The sequence below is a fragment of the Asterias amurensis genome, chromosome 16 (genome assembly GCF_032118995.1).
Source record: "Asterias amurensis chromosome 16, ASM3211899v1".
In the NCBI taxonomy this organism is placed as follows: domain Eukaryota; kingdom Metazoa; phylum Echinodermata; class Asteroidea; order Forcipulatida; family Asteriidae; genus Asterias; species Asterias amurensis.
Genome location: NC_092663.1, coordinates 1304576 through 1323278, shown reverse-complemented (window position 1 = coordinate 1323278; position 18703 = coordinate 1304576). Strand labels below are relative to the sequence as shown.

Sequence of the window (18703 nt, the reverse complement as noted above, 5' to 3'; positions counted from 1 at the left end):
AATGTTTGAATTTGATTTTGAGACCTCAGAATTAGATTTCGAGGTCCTCGAAATCAAGCACCTGAAAGCACACAACTTGTGCAACAGGGGCGTCTTTTTCTATCATTATTCTCTCGCAACTTCGACGACCAATATTGAGCTCAAATTTTCACAGGTTTTTTATTTTATGCATATGTTGAGAAATTGAAAAACACTAAGTGAGAAGACTGGTCTTTGACAATTACCAACAGTGTCTAGTGTCTTTAAACTTGACTTCTCATATTGATTTAAGTAACTTGCCCAAACCCGTACAGGCCACGTCATACGAGGCAATTTACAGGCAACCATCTCCAGCCAATCACCCCCCCCCAAAAAAAAAAAAAGAAAAAAAAAAAAATCCGTTCACATGTCACTTTTTTCTTTATTTTCCTGGGGATAGGTTACAGCTTTAACAATGTCCCTTGTGTTGCTGCAGTGTTCCTGGTGCGTACATAGTCGTTGCCTCCAGAAGTTAACTGAAAGAAATTAGCCTGGGTGACATGGCCTTGTGATTTTACAGACGCTAGTACTTAGAGTTGTTGGTAAAGTTTGTAAGCATGATACGGTAGTGTATGGAACCTACAAGGTAATTGATTAAGGTATGAACCCAGACGTGTTTTTCTATTTGATTTTCTAACTTTTTTTGTATGAAGTCTAAACTGTTTTTTTTTGTCACACCTGTTCACGTGAGTCGCTGCCCCATCGAGAACAATAACAACTCTCGTAAATATCAATTCCTGGATTTCTGAAATGTGAAACCGGTTCACAATGAAACATAAAAGTCAGACGAGGCCTTGAGGGGGACCGCGAGCTGGTTTGGGGTCAGAAATCACGCAAGTCTCCCCGTGTACTGGTGTGCTTCTCTCACACTCTCACGCAAGATGGAGCCTTTTTTGAAACCGATTTCCCTCTGCAAGTTTTCACTACTTCTTGCTTTGTTGTTGGTCAGGTACACTTGGGTTTCCAATGCACAATGCCATCCTCCTTGTGAAGGAACAGAATCGTATATCTTGGCAGAAGGTGAGTGGAAACTGGTACATGTTTTTTTTTTAAAGATGGTCTTTCATTTTTAGTTAGAGTGGGTAAATGTTAACATTAAAGGCAGTGGACACTATTGGTATATCTACTCTTGTAGAGTCATGGCTGTGATAAATTCTATATGAAAGTGTTTTTGAAACAGTCCAGAAACGCTAGTTTGACAGACACTATAAAATGGCAAATATATATCCTGTTTTACACAGCTAGGGTAGGTAATTCCTCAATGGGTTATGCAAAACTGGATCATGTTATTACCACAAATTATGACAAGGCGCTCCACACCTTAAAGGCACTGGACACTATTGGTAATTACTCCAAATAATTGTTAGCATAAAAACTTATTGGTAACGAGCAATGGAGAGATGTTGATAGTATAAAACATTGTGAGAAAAGGCTCCTTCTGAAGTAATGTTGTTTTCGAGAAAGAAGTAAAAATATATGAATTTGATTTCGAGACCTCAGAATTAGATTTTGAGGTCCCAAAATCAAGCATCTGAAAGCACACAACTTCGTGCGACAAGGGTGTTTTTTCTTCCATTATTATCTCGCAACTTCTACGACCAATTGAGTTCAAATTTTCACAGGTTTGTAATTTTATGCTTATGTTGAGGTACACCAAGTGAGAAGACTGGTCTTTGACAATTACCAAAGAAGTCCAGTGTCTTTAAGTCAGTAATGATATTAATTGTCATGTCAGGCGTGCGTGGTCGTCCACCTAGCCCTATGATATTGGTATTAGCTGATGCAGCAGTTTGTAGTTTCATGTCTCGGTGACTATGGTCGCACGAGATAAACTCAAAACAAACATTGTGAACTTTGTATAGCAGTTTCCCAATCATCACGGCCCAATTCCATAGAGCTGCTAAGCACAAAAATTTGCTTAGCATGAAATTTCTTCTTTGATAAAAACAGGATTACCAACCAAAAGTCCACGTGATTTTCAGGAAAAGCAAACAACAGCTGGACCATAACCAAAGCAATAGTAAATGAACAATTGGGTGGTAACCCTTGAAATTCCATGCTAAGCAAATTTTTGTAGCTATATGAAATTTGGCCCACATCGTGACATTATCTTATAACACTGCCAGTGCAAATGTAATTCTTAGCTGTTAATTATTAATGAATGAACATAATGTATGTGATTGCTTGTAAACACAAAAGGGGGGGTCCTTTCTCTGCGGTAAACACAGCTATGTAAGGATTATTGGAGCCGATACTGCGACTTCACATTCGCTCTGACTATTTTGTAATTAATTATTTACCCGTGATCTTATCTGTGTACGCTGTGTGGACTTTAGATTGTTGATAGTGCAATGTCAATAGTTACTAGAATAAGTCCATTGAGCTTTGCCTGGTGATCGTCAAGGTAGCGTGGCCGAGCGGTCTAAGGCGCTGGTTTAAGGCACCAGTCATTTCGATGGCGTGGGTTCGAATCCCACCGCTGCCAAGTATTTTTTGTTATAGTCTTTTCTCAAGTTTGTTTTTTAATTTTTCTATAATGTGCATACTTATTTATTTATTCCACACCCAACAGTAAAATTGATGCCATAACAGGATATATAAGGAATGAGAAGAAATGTTCAGTTTTAGATGTTGGAGGAAACCCCCGAAAGGGGAATACCCACGTAATCAGTTGGGGATAGAAAGTAATATTAATCAAAGCCAGTTTTTGTATTGCGCTTTTCACACCCAAGGGCTTCTCAGAACGCTTCCAACATTATTACCCCTGGTCACTGGGCCTTAAATCATTCCTTAAACCACATCAGCTCCTTGGGGAGTAAACAGCCTGTGCGACAAGTGCAAGGCTCCGGTCCGAGGTGGGATTCGAACCGCGACCAACAGAGATTCAAGGACCGGAAGAAAACACACATTTAACCTGATGCCAATTTGTTAAGATATGGTTTCAAATCATGTTGATTTTATTTTATTCATCAGAACCTCTACCTAGTGACTGTAAGGATCTCCAGAATAAAGGGGTGACAAAAAGCGGAGTGTACACAATATTCCCGCAGGATGTCTACCTCTGCATATCACTCCGCGTGTACTGCGACATGGAAACAGACGGTGGTGGCTGGACGGTACAAAAAAATCCTTGTTTTAAGAAAAAAAGAAGAACAAAGTTCAACCTTTAGGCTTAAGGCACTGGACGTTGTTTAGTAGTGACTCGAAATATTCAGTGACAAAAACTTACTTAGTATTAAGTTGATATTATAGAACATTGTGAGAATTGACTTCCTGACTCTGAAGTAACGTAGTTTTTGAAAAAGAGATAACTTCTCACTAAAATATTAGAATTTGTGATAATTTCAGGCGTGACGCCTTTCCCATGTTTGTAAATGGTCTTTGACAATTACCATAGGTGTCCAGTGCAGGACCCTAAAGCTATCATGCATCATCAAAACATACATTATATGTGTTTAAAATTTTATTAAAGTTACCACGAAATGAAGTAAACACCCTTTCTTGAATTCAATTGAAAGAGCTTAAAAACAAATCTTAATGTATTTTGTGTCTGGTGAAACTATTGCAGGTTTTCCAGCGTCGATACGACGGCCGTGAAGATTTCAACACCCGTTGGATGGATTACCGGCTCGGCTTCGGTCGACTTGGCACAGAGTTCTGGCTAGGCAACGAACATCTTCACCACATCACCATGCAAGCCGACTACCTCCTACGGGTAGATCTTGAGGATTTTAACGGCAAGAAAGCTTGGGCAACGTACGTTGATTTTCGAGTAGGGACGGAGACGCAGAATTACAGGCTGCACATTGGCAACTTCACTGGTGGAAAAGCTGGTATGTTACTCTTACATTTATATCCTCCCCTCGTCCTTTCAACTTTGGTAGTTTTAAAACCCACCCTCTACTTGATGTTTATTGTAGGGGTATTGCAAATGTTCATTTTGGGAGTACTTGTTAAAGGCAGACTATGCCTTTGGTTTTTGGAAACGTTCGGTTGCAGGAAGAATAAACTGCCATTGGAATACACAATCTGAGAAACGTTTCATGCAGAAACGTTTATCAGATAATTGGCATTGAATCCCCTCTCTAAAACTACATTCCTTAGAAGAGAGTTGTTTCTTAAAACGTTACACAACAGCGTTATCAACAGCTGTAGTGCTTCTTTGACAAAGCAAGTTTTGTGGTTATTTTGGAGCAATTACCAAAGGTAGACCCTCCCTTTAAGTCAAAGCCAGCAGCCTAACGCCCTCTCTTGGTTTGCTCATACCAGGTGACTCATTGAGTGCCCATTCAGACAGCCCCTTCTCAACACGTGACAGTGATCTCTCCGGAGGGGCGTGTTCTTCTTTCAGGGGAGGGGCATGGTGGTACCCGCGTTCATGTGGTAACAGCAACCTCAACGCTCGCTACCTGGCTGGTGTTCACACGGACTTTGGCGAAGGGGTCATGTGGGAGACATGGAGGGGTGTGACGTATTCGCTCCGTCGCACAGAGTTGAAGTTCCGACCGATGGTTGAAGCTGATAGGAAACGCGCACGGGGTCGAAATGAGCACGAGGAAAGCGAGGAGGAGGAGGATGAAAAGAAAAAGGGGGCGGAGCAAGATGAGCTGTTCGACTCAGAAGAGGGGGGAGAATCTGGGGACGGTAACCTGGACGGAGATCGAACCATCCAACCAAGAAAAAGTAAAAAGAACAAGAAACAGTAAAGCAACTTAACAATCTCAAAAATTTCTCATTTCTAGCGAAAATAAAAAGCACGCATTTTCCGAATGGTTCTATTTTAAAAGCATAATACTTTCGGCCTACGCCCTCCACGAGAAGCAGATTGTTTGAGTATGCAATTGTAATGCTTTAATCAAACAGTAAACAAGTCACAGACACATTTCAAATATTCGAGCCTTTTCTACCTTCTGGTTTTTTTTTTTTTTTCATTTACGTTTCCTCTTAGCTTTGCTCCCTCCTCAGATCAGTCTTGTGACGTCACCATGGCGTATTAAACTCACTGGTTATCATGTTCAATACTTTTCGATCAATTTTATTGTTTACAACTGGAGAAAGTTTTAACTGTCTGATTTTTTGAAAGAATAGTGAAAATTCATCAAGGGATATTGATAACGTTCCATGTGGCCATGTGAACAATAAACTGTGTTTGCTGGGCCCGACTGGTCAAGTGTTGGGACCGTTGGGACAGGATGATCTTCAACACTCATAAGCGGTTGTTTGATTGATGCTAGTTTTGTAATTTACACCGAGTCATGATTGATTATGATGAAGATGAAGCTCCTTTTAATTAAAGTAGATCGAAAAAGTATAATAAAATAAAATATTGTGCTGGATTGTGGGCATCAATTATGATTGTACGACAAAATTTCCCCTTCACATTTTTCATCTTATTCTTAATGGAGAATAAATATTGACCAAGGATTTGTTTGTAAGGGTCGTCCCTCAAAGCATAGTCAGTCAACAGCGCTTCCGTGACCAGCTTTTGTGACCAGCTTCTAAAAACCGTTCCAATTTCTCCGTCAGTTGCCAGGCCGCAGTGTAAAAACGTCTCGGTTTAACGATCACGGTGACGTCATGCGTGACTTTTACTGTGCACGACTTACGTTACGTCTGAATTTTAGCTTTCTACGGTGTCTGTGAGGTGCCACTGACAATTCGTATTGAAACTACAAAAATACATTAAAAAAAGAAGTATTTGTTTTCTTACTGTTTTCATTTTTTTTTCCTGTCTTTTTTTTAATATTGAGCTTACTGCTACTTCTGCATGCTCTAGTTCTAATAAAGCCAATTAAAGAAAATTTATAACCGAGATGAAATCAAATTGTGTTTGTGTATTTCTGGTTATGTGTTTAGTTCGTTCATGGAGGTAGAATGGTTCGTTGCTGTTGTATCAGAATGCAATGCTTCATAGATGCTGTATAAGTCATTTTTTTATTATTTTTTTTTTTTTTGGGGGGGGGGTTGCGCAATTTAGTTTCTTTTACCCGAGAGTGTGGCTATAAAACTATATATTTGTTTCTAATATTTCACTAAACTGACGCGTATTTTATCATCAAGCAATACATTAGTTGCACTTTTTTCCAACATAATTTGCAAAAGTCATTTTTTAAATGTTTACATTGCAATGTACAATATTGTTCTAGATATAAAAAAAAAGTAAGTGTATTAATAACATAAATTGCTATGGATTTATTTAGCTTCAAGAATTGTGTATCTTTCAAAAGAAGATTTTGATATCAATAAAACAATAGAGTCTTCGTTTGACATGTTTTCTTTTGCTCAACACTCGAGGGACTTGCACGGTCCATGCGCACGTGGTTGAAACTCCAGAGGGGGCTGTTTATCTTTTGGTCCCATGTGTAGTAAACAGAGAACCGACCGAACCGCTGTCCAGCTCCCTGGTGAAATGCCGCTAAATCATCACCATCAATCATTCTTTCTGACTCTCAGCAAACATCAAAAAGACAACGGTAAGATTCAGGGGCAAAACTTATTAAAACTTGAAAAGATGCCGGCAGAGTAAATCCATTTCAGTCTAAGTGTTTCATTTATAAAACTTGTTAATAAACATTCAGTCGCCATTTTGATTCTAGCCGCAATGTTTACTTGTGTCAAAAACAAATTTCTACCTATAGTCCCCCTATAGTCTGGTGAATGGTAGATTGTGTAACACTGCATAGTGTATTGTAATGAGGTGGGGTACCTGGCTGGTTGTCGCTGTGTTCCATGTGTTATCAGATTGAAAAATTAATGTTTTGGGCATGAGAGTCAGAAAACCTAATCAGTATCAAGGAAGCTGATGTCAAGAATTAATTACTTCATCTTGAAGTTTGGCTGAGAGATAGCTTCTGTAAACAAACAGGAATAATGAAAACAAAACTTCAATTTCTTTGTATCCCTGTAGTCCAACTTCCCAGGGCCCAATTTCATAGAGCTGCTAAGCACGAAAATGTGCTTAGCATGAAATTTCGCCACTGATAAAAACAGAATTGTGTCAACCAAATGCCCATTTGTTGCGTATTGCTTGTTTCTATTATTCAGCTGTTGTTTGCTTATCCTGAAAATTACAAGGGAATTGGGTTGGTAATCCTGTTTGTATCAAGGCAAACATTTCATGCTAAGCAAATTTTGGTGCTTAGTAGCTCCATCAGCCCGATGGAGCTCAGGCTGGCTTGCTGAGCTCATGGCCCTGGTATAAGTATTTATTTGTGAAAGCTACAGTGGTTCTCACAAAAAACTTGTGGCCCAATGTAAAGACTGCATGCAACAAGTCTTTTACAGCAAATATTAACGAGTAACGAGTAACGAGTCTACAGTGAAAAAGCTACAGTCTAGACCCAGTAACTGGGGCGCTGTACTCATTTTCCCCCCCAACTTTTTGTCATTATCGGTCATTATGATGCTGTCTTGAACATTGAATGGCTTCAGCTGGGGCACAAGTAAACTATGACCGATAATGAAAAAGGATTACATCGCCCCAGTTACTGGGTCTAGCTATAACCATACCTCCATGCTAAAACATAGGCATGAGATGAGTCTGTGCAATGGTAAGTGTTTTTTCAATAAATAGCCAGTATTGATGAACTGTAATTGGTTAAGTTTCTTATCAAAAGTCTTCCATTTAACTCCTTTAGTGTCTCTGATCAATAGATCTATATGGACAGCGAACTGGGTTGATGAATTAGCCTTAAAAGCACACAAGACACACAGCTATGTAGCTATATAGACCTTTATACTGCTGCATACATCTTTGTCATGTCCCTCGTATCAAATAACAATAATGACTGCTAGTAATCATTTTGACAGTAGGAACCAGACTATTTTGTTCTTCCAGCCTCGGTTTAGTAACATTGATATCAATGGGAGAAATTCAAAATGGCGGCCCCACGATAAGGTCTATAGCAGTCACTGTGTGGACATTAACAAGGAAAATCATATTCTTTAACACTGTTAATAACACAGTTTGGGTGTGTAAGTCAACAATGTGTTTCAAGTCTCCACATTATGTGTGCTTCTTTTGGTTCACAGGTCCACAGTTCGTGTGGCGTTAAAACATACAGGCCCTTTTTATACGTATCTTTATACGCATTAAGGTAATCATGGGGCAACTTTCATTAATTCACAAAACATTAATCCATTCACCCACCCAAATCCATTACAGTTACCATGACAACGGAGCAGTATACATCACATGAATGTGACCGGTGTCTATTTCAACTGGGGCAATTATGTGTTCCTGCATAGGAGAATGTTGCTCCATTACACGAAGCAAGACAACGTGCAGAGTGAGTAAACAGTTTTGAGTTGCTAAGATTTGATATCATTGCGTACACTTAAACTGTCAATCAGTCAATATAAGTCAGCTGTACATGAGTAGACACGCTTGTCAGCCATTAAAGAGGCTGGGTACTAGTTGTCAGACACAAAACACAATTTCCACAGATGTACAACAAATATTAACTTGAAAAACTGACTTGGTAACGGGCATTGGAGAGCTGTTGATAGTATAAAACATTGTGGAAAACGACTCCCTCTGAAGTAATGTAGTTTTTGAGAAAGAGGTAATTTTTCACTAAAATAATAAAAGAGTTCTAGCTAGAAGTCTTTTATTACTATCTGAAAGCACACAAAATGCAGCAAGGGTGTTTTTTCTTTCATCTTTCGATGACCAATTGAGCCCAAATTTTCACAGGCTTGTTATTTTATGGTTATGATGGGATACACCAAGTGAGAACACTGGTCTTTGACAATTACCAAACGTGTACCTTCCCTTTAAACTTTATCATTTTGAAGATAATGATAGTAGAAAACTTCACTTACAATAGCCTATTACTTGCTGAGGTGTTGTAGTTTTTGAGAAATGAGTAAAACAATCATCACGAAAATCATTTTTAGTCTTAGCTTTAGCATGTAATAACGTATTAACCAGTTCTGGTATTTTACTATAACTGGAGGCAGTTACTCAAAGTAATTATTGGCATAAAACCTTTCTTGGTGACGAGTAATGGGGAGAGGTTGATGGTATAAAACATTGTGAGAAACGGCTCCCTCTGAAGTGGAGTAGTTTTCGAGAAAGAAGTAAATTTTCCACGATTTTGATTTTGAGACCTCAGATTTAGAATTTGAGGTCTCAAAAGGAAGCATCTGAAAGCACACAACTTCGGGTGACAAGGGTATTTTGTTTTTCTTCATTACTATATTGCAACTTCGACGACCGATTGAGTTTAAATTTGCATAAAGTTTGTTATTTTATGTATGAGATATACGAAGAGAGAAGATTGGTCTTAGACAGTTGCCAACACTGTCCACTGCCTTTAAGATTGATCTTAACTTCTAATCAATCTTAATTGCTAAGCAAAATGTGATGATTTAAACATTATTGTGGCAAAAATAACACCTTCAAATTGTTATATTTAAGATAAACCTTGATAAATCTAGCTCAGGTTAATGAGAGAAGCAACACAATAATATTTAAAGGGGCATTTGAGACACCTTGGAATTGTTATACAAAAATTCTAAGATAACACATCCCACGACGAGTGACTTTCAATCGATTAATAATCGAAACAGAATCTGACAGAGACTCATCAATGTATCGATATAATAATAAAATAATAATAATAATAAGACTTGTAATGCGCACATATCCACCCTGCTGGGTGTTCAAGGCGCAGTAAAACCAAAAACAAAACAAAAACAAAACACAACACAAAGAAAAACAGACACAACAAAATTAGTCATTGAAAACCTGTGACATAAGATAAGTTTTGAGAAGAGACTTGAATTTTGATATCATCAGCTTCTCAGGTTGCCAGAGTCCCACTCCTTGAAGATGCCCTCTGGAACTCTCAAAACAATTACTCTGTCCTTTATTTGATCCACATCTGTCTTCAACGAGCAACAAAATCATCTAAAAAAACGATTACCAACCCACGCCATCTCACTTGAGTTTGTCAGTTAGTTGACACTAAATTGACAAGATGTTTAGGAGAACCAAGTTGTGTTTATATACACACCATCCTACATCTATTTATTTTAATTAAAACTTCTTGAATATTAACAGAGCACATGGTTCTTATATTTTTCAATCTCCTCTAAAAAGAAAATCAAGATCGTGTGTTGATCTTTTGTAGTTGTCAAAATGGCGTCAAAGAAAGGACACAATTTGTGAAATTTGAATCAAGTTGTGTTTATATACACACCATCCGACATCTATTTGTTTTAAGAAGAACTACTTTAATACTAACAGAGCCATTTTTGATACAAATTTTAATTTACATAAGGAGCATCAAGATCGTGTGTTGATCTTTTGTAGTTGTCAAAATGGCGTCAAAGAAAGGACACAATTTGTGAAATTTGAATCAAGTTGTGTTTATATACACACCATCCGACATCTATTTGTTTTAAGAAGAACTACTTTAATACTAACAGAGCCATTTTTGATACAAATTTTAATCTACAAAAGGAGCATCAAGATCGTGTGTTGATCTTTTGTAGTTGTCAAAATGGCGTCAAAGAAAGGACAAAATTTGTGAAATTTGAATCAAGTTGTGTTTATATACACACACCATCTTACATCTATTTGTTTTAATTAAAACTACTTTAATATTAACAGAGCCATTTTTGATACAAATTTTAATCTACAAAAGGAGCATCAAGATCGTGTGTTGATCTTTTGTAGTTGTCAAAATGGCGTCAAAGAAAGGACAAAATTTGTGAAATTTGAATCAAGTTGTGTTTATATACACACCATCCGACATCTGTTTGTTTTAATTAAAACTACTTTAATATTAACAGAGCCAGTTTTGATAGTTTTTACTCTCAAAAAGAAGGATCAAGATCGTGTGTTGAACTCTTGTAGTTGTCAAAATGGCGGCAAAGAAAGGACAAAATGTTGAGGTGTTGTGAGTGCGTCGCACTGTCAGCTTTCCAAGCTATCTTCTAATTGCTAAGGATTCGTGCTGCATATATATATCAATTACCTAAATAGATGGTTAATAAGTTATCACTGAATATTTATTGCCTTCAAATGATTTATAAATAGCACAATTCAAGTCACGTTTTGTTGTAACACGAACGCCTGCACAAAAACCCACTGGTTAAAATGAAACCATCGAAAACCCAAACGCTTCATTGAAATACCAGCATTTAAACCAGATTTTAAAATGGCATAATTTTTTTGGGTAGTAAAACATAATAGAAAGTCCTATATATTTGTTATCACACAGTGCCCAATTTTCCTGGAGCTGCCGAAACACAAAAAGTAGCTAAGCACAACAGAATTATGCTTATCAGAATTAGGTTACTCACCAAAATACCGTATCATATTAAACAATTTGTGACTGGTATCCTGCTTAGTTCTGCTCAGCAGAAAATTGTTATTTGTTAAGCATTATTTTCTGCTTAACCAATTTCATAGAGCTGCTTAGCTCAAACAATGTAGCTAAGCACATCAAATTTATGCTTATCAGAATAAGGTTTCCAGCCAAAATACAATGTCAAATGTACAAATTGTGACTCATATCCTGCTCCTTTCTGCTAAGCAGAAAATTGTTAAGCATTATTTGTTGCTTAAGCAGCTATATAAAATTGGGCCCGGGGCAAAGGAAAACACGTTTTAGGTCTCAACAAGCAATGCCAGGGTTTCCTCGAACTTTCTGCCACAGAGCATGGAGCTAGTTTATTGCTCCATGCACCGAGAAATGTTTCATTTGTCATTTAAGGAGGCGCTAGACACTTTAGTGCAAGAAAAAAAAATCAAAAACTAATATTTACCGAGAGCGATTGAAGTGCTTGTTGCACTCTGTACCACTTTAATCAGATTAGAGGATGAAAAGTAGAAAGAAAGACCGCCTCGAGCTGGAAAGGTTGAGGATCTTTCCCGAAGCCAGTAATTGTCTTAAATGTTTGCTCAAGGAGATCACAGCATCCTGTGTTATCTTAAATGTGTGCATCTCTCACTCAGATGTAATCAAAATTGTTGTCATTAATTATTTAGAGCTGAACATAGTATTTGATCTGCTGTTCTTAACAATGTAATTTTTTTTCCTTCAATGGTGTTGACGGAATAGAGGAAACTTATTCTCACATGATCCCATTTAATAGAGTTTCTTTCACATAATACCATGCGGCTGACTGTTTAATGTTGAACTATTCAACTTAGATCTTCGCTTATCTACTTATTAAAATCACAGACATTTGTATACTCTCCTCCTGGCCCAAGGTGTGAACACAGTGTGGACACCTTATTACAGTGTGAATGTCTGTCAATCCACAGTGTGAACACACTGTGATATGCTCAGATATTTAGCTCCTGGCCCACAGTGTGAACACAGTGTGGACACACCTTATGTCAGTGTGATTGTCTGTCAATCCACTGTATGAACACACTGTAATATGTTCAGATACTTAGCTCCTGGCCCACAGTGGTACACAGTGTTAACACAGTGTGGGCACACCTTACGAAAGTGTGATTGTCTGGCAATCCACAGTGTGAACACACTGGTATTCCCCTCCTGGCCCACAGTGTGAACACAGTGTGGGCACACCTTATGTCAGTGTGATCTGTAAATCCACAGTGTGAACAAAGGATGTCAAGTCAGTTTGGCACTTTTTCTTGGTCAATGTGAAACAGATTCCGGGTCACATTGACACAGAAAGGTGTTAGGTCACGGAGCCAAAATGCGTATCAATTCTAAACCGGAATGTTTTAAGTGTACTCTTACCACGACTGAGACCACAACATGACCCATAGAGATGATCAAACTGGATCAAACTGCTCGTTAAATCAAACATTATTCTCAACCATTGCGTCAGAGAAAACTGAAAACGCCAGATGTCAATGTTGTTGCAGAATTTTTCAAAAGTGGGTCTAAAAATAGAGCCATACTCTTTTATACACGACCGGCCAACAGTATGAATAAAATGCTTCCCCAGTCCACTGTAAACCACTTTATCTTGATTGCTTGACCAACTGCCGTCGATTTTGATCTCATCATTTTGTCATGCTATGACCAAGAGGATACGATGAGTTGAGTTGAGTTGAGCTCAAGGTTCAAGAGTGGATGATAATGAGCGTGTCTGTGGGTGAAGGGTGATGGGGGAGTAGAGAGCGACGGGCCCCACGAGCTAGCAGGCGTCATCTTGGTGATGATAACCGCACTCAATGGCGTCAAGTCTTCGTTTTCCAGTCACTCTTTGCATTCATTTAACTGGTTAAAGGCACTAGACACCTTTGGTAATCGTCAAAGACCTGTGCCCAATTTCATAGAGCTGCTTAAACACAAAATTTTGCTTAAGCAAAAACAAATCATTGCTTAGTAAAATCAGATTACCGGCCAAGAATTCACTCAATTGTTATTCTAAGTAAACAACAGCTAAATACCAGTCACAAGCAATGTATATGGCATGACATTTTGGCCAGTAACGTGTGTAAAATAAGCGAGCTATTTTTATGCTTAAGCGTTTTCTTTTTGCTTAAGCAGCTCTATGAAATTGGCCCCAGTATTCTCACTTGGTGTATTTTAACATAAGCACAAAATAACCTGTGAAAATTTGGGCTCAATTGGTCATCGAATTTGCAAGACAATTAAAGCAAAGAAGGTATTATTGTGAGTGCTTTCAGATGCATAATTACAGGCTTCATTCACTTTTATTATTATTTTTTATCTAAAAATGTTGCTGTTGTCTAACAATTATTTTGAGTAATATCCGTTAGTGTCCAGTGCCTTTTTGCACAACATCGGTAAACAGTATTGTCCAAGGCCCACACTTTGTGTATCACAACTTATATATAAAATAGATAACCTATGAAAATTTAGACTCAATCGGTCATCGGAGTATGGAATAATGTTTCAAGGGAAGTCTTTCACCTACCTTCTGTAAACCCTGTAAGTTATTTGTAAATCTTTGAACTTTAAAGTTTTGTTCTGTTTAGAAAGTATCCAATCGCTTTAAAGAGCTGTGAGGATGGTAGGATTTGATTAGAAAAGTAGGATTTCTTAAGAAAGACTAGCTCCAGTTTGGTTTTGGTTAATTAGTAACTTTTCTAGTGTTCAAAACTCGAGTACCTGATGCCAGGATATTTGCATAGACTCGCTCCCATTATGTACTTGAAATTGTGTGATATTGATATCAAAATGTAATAGCAAATAGCTTGGTATCACCAAAGAGCAATTTCTCCAAGGTATCACTAATATTAAATGATTAAAACATACCTGGTATAGCTTTCTCTTTAAAGGCAGTGGACACTATTGGTAATTGTCAAAGACTAGCCTTCACAGTTGGTGTATCTCAACATTATGCATAAAATAACAAACTTGTGAAAATTTGAGCTCAATCGGTCATCGAACTTGCAAGATAATAATAAAAGAAAAAACACCCTTGTCACACGAAGTTGTGTGCGTTTAGATGGTTGATTTCGAGACCTCAAGTTCTAAACTTGAGGTCTTTAAATCAAATTCGTGGAAAACTACTTCTTTCTCGAAAACTATGGCACTTCAGAGGGAGCCGTTTCTCACAATGTTTTGTACCATCAACCTCTCCCCATTACTTGTCACCAAGAAAGGTTTTATGCTAATAATTATTTTGAGTAATTACCAATAGTGTCCACTGCCTTTAATGACATCATCATGGTCTTTAGAACCAACCAATAAGAAACCACCCATGACCTCACCACGTGATGTCTCAACTAACCAACAGCATTAATGGTGACATCACGAGCAGAATTAGCCAATCAGCACATACCATAATTGCAACGTCACGGATTGATCAACCACTCACCGTCGCAGAACTCACACTTACAAGATGTGGGAGCATTATTAACCACTATCATGCTATACCCCCTTCTCTGCATGCACGTCTCTAAGACGCCACCCTTTTTAGCATTTACTGCTTCATTTCGTTTCTGAGACAGCCTCGAAACCCGGTGCTAACAAAACGTCACCCAGCAAGAAGCAGCGAACACGACGTTCAAGCGATCAAGTCTTTGCAGTAGAGTTTTGAACCAACGTAGTCTATAGACGGTAAACTACACAGCTCTTTATCACCCATCAACCACCACAACTTGTCTCTGGATAAACTTGAGTTGATTCTTGCGTTAAAGCAAATCTTACCAACTCCAAATCGTGCCGAAAAACAACCTCTGATTGCTGAATATTCTTGACTTCATCTTCGACTAACATCCTTTTAAGTTGTTGGTTTCCTCTGCACAAATTGCCGGAATATACGATTTCGGATTTGCTTCTCGTGTCAATTTTTCAAAGTCAACTTTACTCCATTTTCAACTGGACCGCATGGACGTTTGATGACGGTCGTTGACGAAGTGTCACGGAGAACATATTTACTCAAGTGGTTTGAATATTTACCTACTGTCGGGTGTATACTCGTTTTAATGGAAAAGCGCGAGAAATGCAGTCAGCGCTCATAATGGAGTTTTTTTAATACTTACATCATCAACACAACTTCATCTGAGTGGCTGAATTACATCACGTGTTGTGCTACTTAGTCGCTGATTGGTTCACTTCAAACACGTGTTTTGGTTTTCACAAACATCTCCAATTCCTTGATCTATGCTCCAACGAAGCCATGTAGTGTGCAAACCACAACGTCAATTCCCACTGAAGTAACTTGTGCCTTAGATCTCATCGAAGAATACAAATCTGAGAGTGTTTATTAAGAGTAAACATCGAGTCTGATTGTCAGAACGTCACGGTACTCCGCCCGGACCTGAGTGGTTTTTACGGGGAGGATTTTCCACTCCGTGCGCTGGGCTGACTTCATGACGCCGTACTTGTTAAAACAACCCTTCTCGTGCTTGTTAAAACAACCCTTCGTTTATACAGCAGAGGTATTGTCTACACAAGATCGCAAACTGCTTTCTCGTAAGAGGTATTCTCCTCTCGACAAGAAATTTCTTTACTTCAACTGGAGGATGGAAAACTAACTAGGGCCTACACTCACATCGATGTGAAATCTCAACACAATTTGGACATCATTTTGAAATCAATACTCGAATGACTGTTTTGCTTAAATTGAAACATGATATAAGAGATTGGGTGATTGGTCAACTCAAAGTGAACAAAATAACTGGGTTTTCGAGCCTGTTACCACTCGATTGCAAGATCTAAACGACACAAGTGATTAGTGGACAACTGGAAACCATCTACTGGTAGGATTCGAACTCCAGACCTTTGTGTACGGATCGCAAGAGATTGAATAATTGGAAAACTGAAAGCGTGAACAGCCAATAACTACACAAGCTGTATATTGGGATTCGAACCTGTAAACCATATGTTGGAAGATTTCTAAACGAGACAACGTTGTGACCAGTGAGATAACTGAAAATCATCTACTGGTAGGATTCGAACTCCAGACCTTTGTGTTTCGGGGATGCAAGAGATTGAGTAATTTGTCAACTCAAAGCTTTAACATCCAATAATTAAACATAAACTGTATCTCTGTGGATTCGAACCTGTAACCCATAGATTGCAAGATCTAAACGACACAAGTGATTAGTTGGTCAACTGGAAACCATGATTCGAACTCCAGACCTTTGTGTACGGATCGCAAAAGATTAATTAATTGGAAAACTGAAAACGATAATAGCCAATAATTGCCCATGAACAACAAGTATCTGAGGATTCGAACCTGTAACCCCTAGATTGCAAGATCTTAACTAGTTGGATAACTGAAAACCATCTACTGGTAGGATTCGAACCAACCTTTCTGGAGGTAACTTGATCTAAACGGCTGGAGATGGAGACTAACACCTCAGAAACGATAACAGAATGGGCTGCTAACTACCATTGGGATGCTATTATTGTTCTGCAGTTTTTAGCAGCCATTACAGGCGTCTTAGGTAACTTATTGGTGATAGTCGTTTACGTTTACCGCCAACGTATGAGGAACACCACCAATGCTTTCATTGTGAATCTTGCAGTTGCCGATTTGATTACATCGTTGTTTATAATACCCCTCCCAAGGTATTATAACATTCCACAGTCTTGGCATGGACGAATGTACTGTAAACTGATTTTCAGTTCCGTATTCATGTGGACTTCTATCGTGGCGTCACTTTTAACACTGACTTTGGTGTCTTTGGAGCGGTACTGTGCCGTGGTGCATCCAGTGAGATACCGGGTGATTTTTTCCAAGAGGAGACCTAAAATCATCATTGGTTGTACGTGGTTAAGTGCTTTTATTATAAACACATTCCAACTGTATGTTGTTGATCTTAAAGATGGAATGTGCCAGAATGTATGGCCAAGTGTTGGTTTTCGGTATTTTATTGCTACATCAGTTTTCATTTTGGAGTTTTTCGCGCCAATGATAGTGATGCTTACTGCTAACATTATTACGGTACGGACTCTTAAGACCCAAGCGAGGGCTCTTCTTGCACGGGACCAATCGCGCTTTAGCCCGGCGTACTCACTCCTCGAAGCACGCAAGAAAGTCATTGAACTCCTGTTCATAGTTGTGATCACTTTCATCATTTGCTGGGCACCTGATCAATTCGCTTTCTTTATCTATCATTTCGGTGTAGTTCCTGAGACCTACCTTGACGGGATTTTGTATAGGTTGTTTGTTCTCCTCGCCTTTGCCAATTCGTGTTTGAACCCCATCATCTACGCGTTCAAAAATAAACATTTCAGGCATGGTTTTATGAATATGTTCCGAGGAAGAGGTAATCGAGTCGGGAGTAACGCTGAGTCGGTCGCAGCAGATGAAGAATTCAATACACCGAACGCAATGTTACGGACAGCCCGAACGAAAGCTGTTTCTACCGTGCAACGATGATTCCGTTACCCGTAAATTGGCTCTGATCTACCCATGAAAGGGAGACGAGACGTCATGACAGGTGATGGGTTCACAACTAAACTTGGACTGGTTGATGGTCGTATACAATGACAATTCCGTCATCAGTTGGTGGGAATCAGATGTTGAGCAGAGAGAAACAGAGTCTGTCTTAAAATTAACTTCGTTCGCATTATGTAGGATTTTCATTTAGCATTGATTTCAAACTATCTTTCAAATGCTCTTAGCCAATCCTAGATCCGAGATATTAGTCCTTACCAATACACGATAGTTTAAACTTCTTAGCAGTTATTATTGGCAGTAGGTAACAATATTTTAATATCCCGTGTACCAACTACATACGTAATCTTTCCCGTGTCAATATTAATAATAGAGGTAGACTGTTTATTTTGTTGATAAAACGCAGAACTGAATTTTTATAAGAAATTAGTTAATATAATCGAACTTTAATAAGATATAAACCTTAAACTTCTTTATGCCTGGCTGTTATTGGACATCAAAGTCAATGTTTGACACACACTCGCCTTAACAAAATATACCTTTAGGCCTGATCGGTTGTATAGATGACAGGTTTACATGAACTTGTTTCGAAGAAATTAATTAGAGAGACACAGATGTACAAACTGTTTATCCGACACAACGACTCAAGGTTAGAACAGCAAGCCGTATGGAGCCTTGGCTCGATTTCACAAAGAGCTGTTAAGATGAGTTGCCAGACTTTGTAGTGATTTGCATTGTAACAACACACTTTGCTTAGCAATTAAGATTGATACGATAAGCCCAATCCGGCGTTTCGAAAAGGCCAGACGTTGTAGTGATTTGCATTGTAACAACACACTTTGCTTAGCAATTAAGATTGATACGATAA

At 38.5% G+C, this 18703-nt stretch overlaps 2 protein-coding genes and 1 non-coding gene across 3 annotated transcripts; all 3 read left to right on the top strand.

Annotated features, from left to right (window-relative positions):
* Window positions 1–798: 798 nt before the first annotated feature.
* Window positions 799–5927, top strand: LOC139948820 (microfibril-associated glycoprotein 4-like). Its single transcript, XM_071947157.1, has 4 exons — window positions 799–1038; window positions 2992–3134; window positions 3587–3851; window positions 4288–5927. The coding sequence occupies exons 1-4, from the start codon at window positions 900–902 to the stop codon at window positions 4722–4724; spliced, it is 984 nt and encodes a 327-aa protein (XP_071803258.1). The 5' UTR covers window positions 799–899; the 3' UTR covers window positions 4725–5927.
* On the top strand, window positions 2422–2503 carry Trnal-aag (transfer RNA leucine (anticodon AAG)). The gene has a single exon. It is a non-coding gene; the product is annotated as a tRNA-Leu (tRNA).
* A 10787-nt stretch (window positions 5928–16714) lies between the features above and the next one.
* LOC139949033 (galanin receptor 2a-like) lies at window positions 16715–18133 on the top strand. The gene has a single exon (XM_071947434.1). It carries the CDS (start codon window positions 16777–16779, stop codon window positions 17815–17817), a length of 1041 nt encoding a protein of 346 aa, XP_071803535.1. The 5' UTR covers window positions 16715–16776; the 3' UTR covers window positions 17818–18133.
* Window positions 18134–18703: the final 570 nt, after the last annotated feature.